Below are 14,426 nucleotides of genomic sequence, written 5' to 3'. Positions count from 1 at the left end.
TTTTGTCTACCATTGCATTTGCCCCTAGTTTTTAAGTCACGATTTAACTTTTGAATTATACTTGTTTTTAAAATTTTTATTGTCCCACTTTAGTAACAAAATTATAAATTTCATCTTAATTTATTCAAAAATTACTAATAAGAAAGTGACACGTAACATAGTTTTTTCATGTCGATAATTTTAAAATAGAATAGAATGAAAATAATAGTTCAGAAATAAAAACAGAAAAAAACTCAAATACCAAAATAAGGAAAATAATATAATTCAAAGTTCAACTTGACCTAAATCTAAAAAATAAATAATAAAACGTAAATAATAATTGAGCCAACTTAACTATATAGTAATATGGTCATGTCATTGCTTCCATATCACAAATTGGGACATTTTCTTAATTAAATATCAAAGACCCTTTGGGTAGTTTGTTTGGTAAGAAAGAATTATTACAATACTTTTTGTTGTTTTTTTGGATGTTATAGTCAACTTGATTGGTTGCAACTACATATAATTATGATAGCAAAATACTTTTTTAATTTATTTATTTTATACTGAAAATCATAAGTAGAAAATACTTCCCACTGTGACCAAGTTTTTCTTTTAGAAGATTAATAATTGCTGTATTATGCAAAAACTTAGTAGCACCTTGTTTAGGGCACAAAGACTTTGAAAACAATCCCCCAAAAAAGTGGACTTCCACTTTTTTCTAGTCATCAATATAACAATATTTTTAAAAAAATTAAAAGTTAAGTAAGTGATATACTTTTGGACTGGTCAATTGAATTTCTTTTAAAATAAATTAATATTAAATAAAAATTAAATTTTATAAAAATGTGCATTTGAGTTCATCTTACGTAAAATAAGTTTTTAAAAAATTTACAAAAGAATTGAGTTTTAAACTGTATTTTTACGGGGTTTTTTAATTTATTATTATTAATTTTTCATTCAACTAGATTTCTATAGTTTAGGTAACCTTCGGTTAATGCTGTCTATCAAATTTTCATTTATTGTATAGATGAGTAATTATATATTTTTCATATGAAAATATTTATTTTTAAAAATTAAAATCAAATTTTTATATATATAATTATACTAAATTAAAATTCACAGTTTAAATTATACATTTGATGAAAATTTACGTGTAATTTTATAATTTATCAAGTAAAATTTGACTAATTGTTGTTAGCCACATGTCCCAATTGGACATTGCCTTTTGCCAAATTAAGTCAACATGATTAGAAAACTTCAATTTTAGGTGAAAGCTGCCCAAACCAACCACGAAAATTATAAATGTCAAGCCTAATAATAGATAGGAATTTCTTTTCTTCCCTTAATTTGTTTATAAAATAAATCACAAAAGTAAAAAAAAATTAATTGTAGATATTAAAATTGAATTTTCATTTTACTTCATGTTTTGATAAATCACTGAAAAGAAAATGTTGTAATCGAATGAGATTATACTAAATCTTAATTTTATAAAAGTTGTAGGCAGTGAAATTTAAATACAATTTTATTTCAATGTTTTGAAAAATATTTATCATCCAAAAATCGAAAAATACTAATTTTTATCCAAAAAGTAAATTAAGAAAAATGAATGTTGAAAATTGAAATTATTAAAACTTTATGTTTAATTTTTGGGGTTCAACATGTTAAAACTTTATGTTTGAGTACTGGAAAAAGTAAATGTCTCATATCATCATTATCATCATCATCATCATCATGACATTTTATATTTAAATCCAAACATTTGAATCTTTGATCTTGAAGGAGAAGCTTTCATCACTCATGCAATTTGTAGTTACAAAGAAAATGGGAAGAGAAATAATTATAATGAGAAAATGGAGGAGATGATGTCTTTGGGCACAAGTCAAACCTCTTCCGAGTTCGGGTTTAAACAAAGATTTTTAATTTTAATAGTTTCGTTTAGTTTAAATTTAATTTAAATAATAAAAATTATTTTAAATTTAATTACAAATATATAAATATTAATAAAAATATATTTTAAAATATTTGATTAATGTATGAATAATGAAACGAGTAGGGTTTGAATTTAAAATTTTTGAAACCGGATCAAAGTCCAACCCATTTAGATAGAATAAATGGAGATCAAATTAGACTCGTGTTATTCATATTTATATATAAATGTCAAATAAATGTCTAGGTTAACATAAATATGCTTTTTTTTTTTTATGTTAAAATATATGCAATGATTAATCCAGGGACAGGCAAAGGTCTTGGTCCCCAAAAAAAAGAGTAACTTATCACTCCATAAATGATTAAATTATAAATTAAAATATATTAAAATTACATTTTGACCCTCTAAAAATAAAATAAAATAAATTATTTAAAATATATATATATATATAGAATGAAAAGAAAAGGTAATGTGCAAATGTTGTAATCAAGCTGAAAAGTTTGGTTAGCATTATTGGAAGAAAAATGCATAAAAAGCAAAAATCTTGGTGATGTTGTCGTTTTTTCAGGTTAGGTTATAATCAACTCTAAACATATGTTATTTCCACTAATCAAACAGGATCTAACTGGTTCTTGATAAAGATTAAAATAAAATTAACTATCTTTGTAAATCCAACAAAAATTTAACTATTTTCAATTCCCCCACACTTTTTTTTTTCTAATATTTTGTTTGAATCATTTATGGGTCTTTCAATATGTTATTAAAAGGTTAATTTATCACTTTTTCTATGAAGTCCTTAGCAACAAAGGTAGGATAAAAAAGTTATATAAAAAAGGGCAAAAAAAATAATGGAAGATAACCAAACAAAATCCTGGTTTGAATCCTCAACCAAAGGTTCATCAGACACTAAATAGTTAATTAATTCAAACTTAACACTTAATTGTCACTGCATTAATAGTCGAATTGTATTTCTTTCTTTACTTATAAAAATGAGTAAATTAGTCATTAAAGAACAAATTGGTTCATTTTGTTAAAAATTTCATTCATTTCTACTATTAAAAATTGACAAAACATGCAACGTACATCCCATACTAAGGTATAATGTTAGTTTTAACAATAGAAATAGATGAATCTAACTCCTAATAGAAAAGTTTTCATGCAATTTTATCGAAATTAAAACATCTTAAATATGCAATTGAGCCAAACTTATAACTGATTCGAAATAAAATGATTTAAACTCAAATTGAACCGATACCTTATCAATCATTATTAAAAAACAAAAAGAAAAAAAAAACCACCTTGGTGGGGTTTTTAAATGCTAGAAAGGGCTATTATCCAAAGGCCCCCCCCTCCGACAATATTGTCACAATTTCCACTTGGCCTTGTCTCTCTTAGAACATGGAGTAAATAATGGAAGCTTTCCCCTACTCTATAACTCCAATTCCCTTTCTTTCAGGCCAACCATAAAAGCTATATAATCTCTCATACAAGACATCAAACACATATATATTCTTACACGCACTCCTTGTACCAAAAAAGAAAAAAGAAAATCCCACTTCCTATTCTATCATTACTATCAAATCCAACTATAAAAAAAAAAATAGCAATGGAAATTGACTCCCATCTTTCCTCAACATTCAAGCAAAGGGGTGAAATGGCTATGGAAATTGAATTAGTTAGATGTGAGTGTTGTGGATTGAAAGAAGATTGTACCCAAGATTATATCAATGAAGTTAAGTCCAAATTTGAAGGGAAATGGCTATGTGGGTTATGTTCAGAAGCTGTTAGAGATGAAGTGAGTAGAAACAAGAAACAACAATTTGGGGTTGAAGAAGCTGTTGAAGCTCATATGTCATTTTGTGGCAAATTCAAATCCAATCCAGCAGTTCGTGTAGCTGATGGTATGAGACAGATGCTGAGAAGGTCTGGGGATTTTTCAAATACTCGTAATTCACCATCTTCATCTTCATCTTCATCTTCATCTTCATCTTCTTCTAAGAAGTTCACAAGATCAGCTACCACAAAATTGTACTAATTTGTCTAAAAATCAAAGAGGAAAGGGTTTTACTTTAACTTTAGATGAATAATATTTTATAGCTATAAGTCCTCTTTTGGGGGCTACTACTTTTTTTTTCAACTGTTTTTGTGCAGGAGATGTAATTACAATGAAGGCTTCTTCTTCTTCTTCTTCTTGAACTCCCATTTTTTTTTCTCTCTTAGCTTATGTTGATATATGGTATGCATTTTTCCCATCCTTTTTCTTTTCTTTTTCCTGTTTATGAAAGAAAACAAAAAACCATTTAACATGAAATGATTCTAACTTTGGTACTGCCTTTTCCCTGTTTCTTTTCCATGACATGTTTTTTTTTTTTTTTAAATGTTTTGTTAATGATTTTTCTTTTAGAGAAGATAAGCTATTTAAAGGTCAGATGATTGAATTGATGGGGGAAATGAGAGAGCTATTGGTTTGTCTACGATGATATATTATTGGGTAACAATGAAGAGGAGAGCTATTGGTTCTTGATTTGGAACATAATTTTCACACAACAGTTTTTGTTTTTTATTCGATAAATCACATCAATTCACACACCACAAATAGAATAATCTCTATCTCATTAAACTAATAAGAGCTAGATTCCACAACAGACCTAGTTAATTCCCAAAGATGTTAAAATCAATTACAAATCTATACTTTTCTATTGGGTTAATTAATTTTTAGGCTTGAATTTGACGATGGTTACTACGTTAACATGTGAATCTGTTTTTTTTTTTTTATTATTCTAATTTAGCCTTTAAATTTGACAATTATTCTCGCATTAAGATTTGAACTGGATAGTTATTCTCATATTAGGTCTAAACTTCTATTTTTTTTTGTCTAAATCTTGGAACTTGACAATTATTAATCTTACGTTGTGACCTAAATTTTTGAGTCCAACTTTTCTTCAAGAAAATATCAGGGATTAACTTAAACCTAAAAATATTTAAGTCACAATGTGAAAATAATTGTCAAATTCAAGAACTAACTTTAAAAAAAAAAGTTCAAACCTCAACGTTTAAAATAAAAAAAAAGTGTCACAAGAGGTTTTTCAATCCATAATAAGTATTTATCTTTTTTTTAATATTTCTAACTTCGAACTTTCTTAATTCACATCCAGATAAGAAGTTTCATAAACCGGTCTATTTTTATAGCATGTCTCTTTGAAACCAAAGTGGAGTTAGCCCATTTTTTTCTTGTCTTTCCAAGTCACTTGTAGCTTTTTTGTTTCGTCGATTTTGCTCAGATCCACCTCTTCCTCCGAAAAAAGGGAAGAAGAAGTATTTTCTTCGGTCCCCTATTTTTGGTTAGCCCCTACCCCTTCGGAAATTGTTTCTATTTCTATGTTTCTTTCTTCCTCACTTTCCCCCACTTCTTCCGTTTTGGAAATTCCTTTTAGTTTTTAAGTTAGAATGGGTGACGGTATTCTGCCTAAATAGTAAACACAGGTAATAAATAACAGAATACTAAAGATTCGAGCCATAGAATTTCTAAATTTTGATACAAGATACTTATAAGATCGAACAAGTACATTAGACCTAATTAAATTATTTTGTTGTATCCAGACATATACCAACCCAACCCATTTCATCAATAAAATATGACCAAGTAACCAACCAACAAAACTACTTGTTACAAATAACATATTGTTGTTGCATCGAAACATATAGATGTTGACTAATCTGGCTAACATTGAACTTGGTAAAATGAAATGATTGAATAATTGAATAATGAGATTATTCAGGAATACACATTGAATGCTAAGATTACGCATTGAATTTCTGGTAGGACGTCTATGATCAAAGAAGTCTTTGTGATTGTTCCAGAAGAAATGCAACAAAAGATACGGTAGAGTTAGGACAGCTATTGTATGAGGTTTACTCAATGCTAAATGCAGAGATACATAGTAGATTGTTATGAACATCATGAGCTGGCCTACAATAAACCCAGTTGTTGCTGATACTCTCTTCTTGGTTCCTTCTTCTCCTTCTTCCATAACCCGAGCTTGTAGAAGGAAGATATAAGAGGGACCTATGGATAGTGTGGTCAGAAATCTATAATAGAATCCGACCATAACGACCGAATTGATTATCTTCATGTATAAGGATATTAGATTCCTTGGTATAAAAGAAATAGAAAAAGATAGAGTAGAACTAACATCTCTTAATCATGTCAATGACAATATAAAAATGGAATTGATATCTGGATGGAATATAATGAAATAGGAACACTTGTCTAGTTGAAGCCCTAAATAATGCATTAAGCCTTTTCAATATTACTACATTATGACACACTTATGATGTAGGTGAAAAAATTATATAACAAATATACTTATTAAAAATTATATAAAAATTAGATGATGCTTTGATTGGAATGACAAAATTAAAAGTTTGATATGTATGTACCTAGATTTAAATTCCATCATAATATTATTTAATTAAAAATATGAAATAATAAAAATATCCTCCATATTAATATTTCTTATTTTGTACATAAAAAATATTTTAGTAATACCTCAATTGAGTTAACATCTAATTACCTTGTCACACAACTCAATTAAAGGCTTGATATAAATATAATTAATACATCAAAAGTCAACTTTCCACTAAATTAGAGAAGACTGAACCAACACTGTTCCCATATGGTTGAATGATTTGAGCTAAATTATGGTTAATTTCCACTATAAGCAGTAAAAGTGAATTTGATAAATTATCTTTTCCTTGGCAATAAGATGCAAAGCCTTTGCTTTAACTACGCTCTAAACATGGATATACCAAATTCTTTTATGGATTGCTTTGAAGTACATTAACATTATATTTTTTTATGGGTTAAATTATATATCAAGTTTGAAAGGTGATTCGAAATATGAAAAGTTTGGAAAAAGGTATAAAGCTTAAAATAATAAGTTTGGGTAAAAAATTAGACTAATTTAAAATATGAACTGAATTCAAGTTTGAACATTCAATACTCGAACTCGGCTCAGCTCATTTTATACTTTTGTAACATATTTTTATTTTGTTTATGTATGTTATGTAATTTATATCACATAAAATCAATATATAATACAACACCATGAAAACATTAAAAGAATATGTTAATTTGTCTAAACTCAAAATTTTAATAAAAAAGCTTAAATCTTAAATTAAAAATAATATAGATGGACATAAAACGAGTTTGGATTAGTCAAATATGGATAGGTTTGGCAAAAATTTAGGTTAATATTTTAGGTTGAATCGGGCTTTCAATAAATATAAAGTGTATTAACATCATATATAAGTTTGGCCGAAACTTAACCCTCCGGCCTTATCATGAACACTTTTTCAACTCTATAAGCAAGGTTTAAAGAATTCCAAGTGTCCGCTTTTTTTCGAATATGATTCAAAACATGTGCTAGTTTTAAAATATCGCTTATTAACTTATAAAACTCTATTATTGGATAATTATTTTTTATATATAAAGAGGTTTTTAGTCATATTTAAAGCCTTAAATGTTGGTAAGATGATGTTGGATATGTGTTCAACATTAGTATTTAAAAGGCCCCTTTTATGTTCCAAGGATTAAGACAAATTTTGTATAGAAGCAGGCAACAACCAGAAGCCTCCTTTGATTTGCTTTTGGTTTACCACCTCTCAAACCTTGTCAGAGTCCAAGTGAAAAGCACAAGTCTCCTGTCATTAGGCTATCAATGCAAACAGATGCTATAACACTACTAATCACAATTTGTAACATCAAAACAAAACACCCTCACATGTTTCTCTGAAAACATGTCACAGAAAAATAATCTTCAATGTCAGAAAAGTCTGGGATCATTTGCAGGCAGTCTCAAAACCTGTTTGGGCACTAAGTTATTGATGTTGTATGTGATTCATCACTAAATTAGTTATAGATAGGTCAACCTTATACTTTGTTTTTTGAGGTTGTATGTCTAACCTTTAAGAGTCAACCAGTGGCACTTGGAATCAGATTCCAGGTGTAAAGTGAAAGAAGAAACAGATCATTGTTTCTTAGACCATAAATTAATAGAAAGCAACTGCAGTAAGAGATTCCTGGAAAGCAATCAAAACAGGTGGTTCAATCCATTTCCTTCATCGATGAGCATCTCTTCCTTACTCTACATCCAAATATAATATCATTAACTGCACCGGAATTAATCTCAACCCATCTAAAAGGAGCTTAACATGTAAATTAATGTACATATATCATGGCGGGCATTGAACATGACATTAACACTTGAGAACTAGCAAGGTAAGACCTGCATTTTTCTGAATTTATATTCTTTCAAGAACCTTCATTAGAGGTTTTTTTTAAGGCGCACAAGGCCTTGTGAACCATACTATGATATAACAACAACTAGCAAGGGTGTGGTGATAATACCTTGAGTTAGAAAGAAGATGCTAAGCTACAACTATGGAATCTGTTTTCAGTTTTGTTATATCTACATCTCGTGAGTTTATTTTATTTCGCAAACCCACGTCCTTGTGGATCAAAAACCATGCAATCTCCTCTACAGACGATAGTGCAGTAGACATGGGAAATCAAGCAGTATTAAATTCTAAAGCAGTACGTGTTTTTGAGCCATCCTCAACCAGCCCCTGCATGATGTTACTCAACAACATTATTGGCATATCCCCAATGTATACCAATCACTTTGATCATACTAATCAACATATTACCTTTCTTCTTGTCATTTTCTCAAATACCTCGCTTGCACTTTCTAGGCACCCACATTTGCATGCATAAAAATCAGCATTATCAATAAGCTCCTCCAATACCATTCTTATCAACATATATTCATTGCATCTATATTCCACAATTGTTTTAGTTTACACAATGGTGCAAACAAAGTTATAAATACTAATATAATTTAGAATATTTTGTCGTCAAAACTAATCGAAATTTTCTCTTCATCCTCAAAAATTTTCCAGCTCTGCACTTCATCTAATAATCCATAGATTTGATGTATTAACAATGTATATATCCGCACATACATCTTTAAGAATTTTTAAAAATAAATACAGAATATGACTTCACCAATATATAATTGTGGGCAATGCTAATAGCACTTGAAGATAATTTTAGTAACCAAACATGAAATATATATATATGTATATATAGTTGATGAGTTTGAAATGCAGCATTACATGTAAAAGAATAATAGATGCTATAATAGTGTATCAAACAGGCTTATAAACTACAGAGGAGGGAACAATCCCAAGTTTTGTTGTATCAGCCAACCACACATCATCCTTGGCGATGTCATAAGATGTAAAGCTTCTAGTCTCCATATTATATACACCCACGTCTTTGGTATTCTTTAACGCATATGAATTCTCTAGAACCATCGATGGAAATAAAAAGTTCTCGTAGTCATCTATGAAGTATATGCAATTTGATTGACATCCACAAAAATCGGATGCCACCACAGATAAAGAATTGTTATCACCCACGAACAAAGCATAATCTCCTATGTTTTTCACCTCCCTCCATTCCCATCCTCCTGAAGCTAACTTCAGATTCCAAACTTTGGCTCCTTCCGTGTTATTATATCCCACATCCCCATGCCAATGCCACATTTTTATTCTTTCGACCAGCAATAGTTCCCCGATAGGTGACTCCACAAGATATTTCATTTCGAAATTTTCTAGATCTACATTATGATTTATAGACAGATACTTGAAAAACAATCTATCAGCCACGTTAAAATAAATAATTTCACCCTTGTAATCAATTGCATAATAGCGATCTCGGTAGTATATAAGATCATGAAGCACACCCCAATTATGATTAACGTAAGTCCATTCTTTGTCTCTGTTTGGTTTAATATAAGCTACGTGATGATCGGCACTGAATATAGCCATGATCATGTAATCGTTAGGGCTTGATGTTGGATTAGCAGAAAGTACAACTTTGCGAATTTGATTAAAAACACAACATGGAGGGTCCAACGGAGGAAGAGTAATGTGAATGTTTGGATCGTGATCAATTTGTTTCCCGAGGACCAAACACAACGGGTTGAGTAAACGAACAACTAAATCGTCGTCCACGGTGACCAACCATCCGTTGGAAGAGCCGACAAATCGGTCGACGTATGGTACTTGGAATGGCAAGGGAAGAAGCTTGTTGTCTTTGATGCTATATAGGCTCCAAACGTCTTGGGTATTGAGAGGGACAATGAGCATGGGGTGCTTTTGGGACAACAAGTAGTTGATGTTCTCCGTTACAACGTCGTGCCACGCTGTGCATGTTGCACCGAATCGAAAATAGTCTGACACCGAAGTCAACCTTTGTAATATCAAATCAACAAGCTCACTAGGTAACCCTGCCCAATCTGTAAGTAACAAAACTAAACATTATTCAAGTTACAAAGTTGCTTATTTAAAATAACTAATAGTTTAAGAAAACTGCAACTCACCTGAATTCATGCTCATCTGCTTTAATGAAAACTACGATAATATATGCTTCCTGTCGTAGAGAAATTTGGTTTTGTGAGATAGCAGCTCAAGTTGATAATTATGGCTTAATACATATACATATATATAAGTTGGAAAGAGGAGAGTAATTAGATTAGTATTTGAATTTATAAAGGAGAGTAAGTAGACTTAAAACTCCAATACTCTGTTGAATTAAGATTCATTGAAACCCAAATCAAATCTATAAAATATTATTTGAAATCCAACTAAAACCCTTATGCAAATCTACTTTCATTAAAACAAAACCAATATAATGCAAAAGTTCCAAACCACGACTTGGAGAAGACGAAAAATTAAATATAATATAATACCATATAATGCTTTATAATATAATTAATGCAATATAATATAATCTTGATAGCTAAATATATATATAATGCTTTTGACTTATTTGATATATAGATATCATATTAAAAATTAAATGAAGTACAATATATTTTGGTTTTGTAATATAAAAATTTATTATTTTATTAATGTAATATATTTTTAGCTATCAAGATTATATTATATAAACATATCTATAATGGCCTGAACTTGCATGTTCGTCCGTCCTTGTACTCTGAGACGAAACTTCTTGAGAAACCTGTTCCACTTGCTAGGAAAGAGAAAAAGAAAATAAATTTGCTAAAGACACCAACAACCGGGAAGAATAAGGTTTCTGAATGGGGTTCAGATGATAGCAATACATCTCTGCAGCTAGGATCAAAGAATATGGAAGCTTCTGAATTTGAGATTCATGCTGGAAGCAAATTGCGCGCGTCATTCCAGAATATATACTTGGACTCTGGTGTTTCTCTCCTTCAGTGCCAAGTAGATGCCTCGAAAAGACAAGAGGAAGCTGAGCACATTGGTTTCCATTCTGTTGACGTTGATGGTGATGACCCAAATGATGATACTTGTGGCATTGTGAAGAAGGTGGAGATCTAATCTGTTGTGACAGTTGCCCCTCAACATTTCATCAGAGCTGCTTAAATCTAGAGGTATTTCTGCATTGTTTGTGCATCTGCTCTACAATGTTTTAATTTACAAATGACGGTTGGTCCTTTGTTTTAATTTTTTCCCTCAAGTTTTACTTGTAAACTTCCGGGTCAATGCGTGCTTTGGAGTTGAAGAGATATTTGTGAGTGTTGAATATAGGGGATACATGAGACCAGGGGAAACAAAACTCCAGTTCCAAGGATCTTGGGCACTTAAGTTTAGGTGGACAATTTATTCATTTTCTCCATCCCTCCCCCCTCCCTGGCCCATGTCCAACCCTCTTGAGAAACAGGGGCTGTGTTACTTGAATAGAGTCAATTAATCAAGTTAGATCTAGTATTCTGGTGTTAATACAATTTCTTCCTTTAAACATAATAGTTACGTTCATTTTTAAGGTTTTAGTTACTAAGCTTATGGTTAGGGGTCCTAAATATGTTTAGTGTCAAATAAAATTTAAGGATATCTTCCTTTGATTGGCATTGGACATGTAATTTAGGCGGACACATGAAGGCTTGTCTTTTTTCCGTTTCTTTTAACTTTAGAAGCGCACCTTTTCTTGAATGTCTTTTTCTCTGGCTGACTGTTATTAAGACGTTCCTGAGTTGATATCAGCAACATTTTGGTTCTTATGCTGTTCCCAGAAATGCTTGTCAGTGGCTTAATGCTGTTCCCAGAAATGATTGTGCTGTTAAAACATAGTTGTAATGCTGTATACATAACTTGTTTTTATCCTAGTATGTAAAAAACATTGGCTTTTAGTTGTTTTCCAAATGATGAAGTGAAAAATGACTTCTCCAATACCATATTACCTTTCTTCTTGTCATTTTCTCAAATACCTCGCTTGCACTTTCTAGGCACCCACATGTGGCTTACATATAAATCAGCATTATCAATAAGCTCCTCCAATACCATTCTTATCAACATATATTCATTGTATCTATATTCAACAATTGTTTTGGTTTACACAATGATGCAAACAAAGTTATAAATACTAATATAATTTAGAATATTTTGTCGTCAAAACTAATCGAAATTTTCTCTTCATCCTCAACAATTTTCCAGCTCTGCACTTCTTCTAATAATTCATAGATTAGATGTATTAACAATGTATATATCCACACATACATCTATAATAATTTTTAAAAATAAATACAGAATATGACATCGCCAATATATAATTATGGGCAATGCTAATAGAAATTGAAGATAATTTTAGTAACCAAATATGAAATATATATATGGAAGAGTTGATGAGTTTGAAATGCAGCATTACATGTAAAAGAATAATAGATGTTATAACAGTGTATCAAGCAGGCTCATAAACTACAAAGGAGGGAACAATCCTAAGTTTTGTTGTATCAACCAACCACACATCATCCTTGGCGGTGTCATAAGGAGTAAAGCTTCGAGTCTCCATATTATATACACCCACGTCTTTGGCATACTTTAACGCATATGAATTCTCTAGAATCATTGATGGATATAAAAAGTTCTCATAGTCATCTATATAAGTATATGCAATTTGGTTGACATCCACAAAAATTGAATACCACAACAGATAAGAGATGTTATCACCCACGAACAAAGCACAATTTGTTATACTTTTCATCTCCCTCATTCCCATCCCTCCGAGTCTAATTTCAAATTCCAAACTTTGGCTCCTTTTGTATAATTGTATCCCAATTTCCCATGCCAATCCCACCTCTTTATTCTTTCAATCAGCAATAGCTCTCCTACAAGCGACTTCACAAGATTTTTCGCTTTCAAATTTTCTAGATTTACATTACAATTTATAGGCAAATACTTGAAAAACGATCTATCAGCCACGTTAAAATAAATAACTTCACTTCTGTAATTAATTGCACAAAAGCAATCTCGGTAGTATATAAGATCACGAAGTACACCCCAATTATGATGAACGTAAGTCCATTCTTTCTCTTTATTTGCTCTAATATACGCTACATGATGATCGGCGCCGAATATTGCCATGACTATGTAATCGTCGGGGCCTGATGTCAGATTAGCAGAAAGTACAATCTTGCAAATGTGATTAAAAACACTGCATGGAGGGTCCAACGGAAGAAGAGTAATGTAAGTATTCGGATCGTAACCGATTTGTTTCCCGGGGACCAAACACAATGGGTTGAGTAAACAAACAACTAAATTGTCATCCACGGTGACCAACCATCCTTTGGAAGAGCCTACAAATTGGTCAACGTATGGTACTTGGAATGGCAAGGGAAGAAGCTTGTTGTCTTTGATGCTATATAGGTTCCAAACGTCTTGGGCTTTGAGAGGGACAATGAGCATGGGGTGCTTTTGGGACAACAAGTAGTTCATGTTCTTCCTTACAACGTCGTGCCACGCGGTGCATGTTACACCAAATCAAAAATAGTCTGAGACCAAAGCCAACCTTTGTAATATCAAATCAACAAGTTCACTAGGTAACCCTGCCCAATCTGTAAGTAACAAAACTAAACATTATTCAAGTTACAAAGTAGCTTATTTAAAATAACTAATGGTTTAAGAATACTGCAACTCACCTGAATTCATGCTTATCTACTTTAATGAAAACTATGATAATATATGATTCCTGTTGTAGAGAAATTTGGTTTTGTGAGATAGCAGCTCAAGTTGATAATTATGGCTTAATACATAAACATACATATAAGTTGGAAAGAGAAGAGTAATTAGACCCAGACTCTAATACCTTGTTGAATTAGGATTCATTGAAACCCAATTCGATTAGACTTAGACTCCAAAGCGCTTTTGAATTAGGATTCATTGAAACGCAATTCAAATCTATAAAATTTTCTTTGCATGTTATGTTCACTCGGTAATATTTTTTAACAGAAACGGTTCGTGTAGGGTTGTAATATGTGTTTTCTGGTATTGTATATTATGGCATTTGACATTTGACGTTGGATTTTGTTTTTTATTTTGCCCCTTAATCTTTTCATGCCTCTGAATCCCCCCTCTGTATTTGGGTATCATTAGTTGTTTCTTACAGATGTATAATGTTGGTAAGACAACG

The 14,426-nt window shown here is 30.9% G+C and overlaps 4 protein-coding genes across 4 annotated transcripts; 1 reads left to right on the top strand and 3 right to left on the bottom strand.

Annotated features, from left to right (window-relative positions):
- The first annotated feature begins 3,250 nt into the window (after positions 1 to 3,250).
- On the top strand, positions 3,251 to 4,105 carry LOC108456149 (uncharacterized). Its single transcript, XM_017754747.2, has one exon. It carries the CDS (start codon positions 3,516 to 3,518, stop codon positions 3,942 to 3,944), a length of 429 nt encoding a protein of 142 aa, XP_017610236.1. The 5' UTR covers positions 3,251 to 3,515; the 3' UTR covers positions 3,945 to 4,105.
- Positions 4,106 to 5,234: 1,129 nt separating this feature from the next.
- LOC128280489 (protein TIC 214-like) lies at positions 5,235 to 8,719 on the bottom strand. Its single transcript, XM_053018659.1, has 3 exons — positions 8,618 to 8,719; positions 7,568 to 7,623; positions 5,235 to 6,097 (listed from the first exon to the last, which is right to left on the bottom strand). The coding sequence occupies exons 1-3, from the start codon at positions 8,717 to 8,719 to the stop codon at positions 5,347 to 5,349; spliced, it is 909 nt and encodes a 302-aa protein (XP_052874619.1). The 3' UTR covers positions 5,235 to 5,346.
- Positions 8,720 to 9,017: 298 nt separating this feature from the next.
- LOC108455026 (putative F-box protein At3g25750) lies at positions 9,018 to 10,372 on the bottom strand. Its single transcript, XM_017753651.2, has 2 exons — positions 10,357 to 10,372; positions 9,018 to 10,272 (listed from the first exon to the last, which is right to left on the bottom strand). The coding sequence occupies exons 1-2, from the start codon at positions 10,370 to 10,372 to the stop codon at positions 9,119 to 9,121; spliced, it is 1,170 nt and encodes a 389-aa protein (XP_017609140.1). The 3' UTR covers positions 9,018 to 9,118.
- A 2,634-nt stretch (positions 10,373 to 13,006) lies between these two features.
- Positions 13,007 to 13,732, bottom strand: LOC108455025 (uncharacterized). The gene has a single exon (XM_017753650.1). The coding sequence runs from the start codon at positions 13,730 to 13,732 to the stop codon at positions 13,007 to 13,009; it is 726 nt and encodes a 241-aa protein (XP_017609139.1).
- Positions 13,733 to 14,426: the final 694 nt, after the last annotated feature.

The sequence above is a fragment of the Gossypium arboreum genome, chromosome 9, assembly GCF_025698485.1.
Source record: "Gossypium arboreum isolate Shixiya-1 chromosome 9, ASM2569848v2, whole genome shotgun sequence".
NCBI classification, from domain to species: domain Eukaryota; kingdom Viridiplantae; phylum Streptophyta; class Magnoliopsida; order Malvales; family Malvaceae; genus Gossypium; species Gossypium arboreum.
Note: the sequence above shows the minus strand (reverse complement) of the source record. Positions and strands in the feature narration are given on the sequence as shown.

What these genes read in the sequence shown, in the direction of transcription:
- LOC128280489 (XM_053018659.1), bottom strand. Translation starts at nt 8,719, where the DNA reads ATGGTATTGGAGGAGCTTATTGATAATGCTGATTTTTATGCATGCAAA. An exon ending in AGAAAATGACAAGAAGAAAG is followed by an intron (nt 7,624 to 8,617) that starts GTAATATGTTGA and finishes TTGCATTGATAG; the next exon opens with CCTAATGACAGGAGACTTGT. An exon ending in CTGACAAGGTTTGAGAGGTG is followed by an intron (nt 6,098 to 7,567) that starts GTAAACCAAAAG and finishes AAGAGATGTTAG; the next exon opens with TTCTACTCTATCTTTTTCTA.
- LOC108455025 (XM_017753650.1), bottom strand. Translation starts at nt 13,732, where the DNA reads ATGAACTACTTGTTGTCCCAAAAGCACCCCATGCTCATTGTCCCTCTC.
- LOC108456149 (XM_017754747.2), top strand. Translation starts at nt 3,516, where the DNA reads ATGGAAATTGACTCCCATCTTTCCTCAACATTCAAGCAAAGGGGTGAA.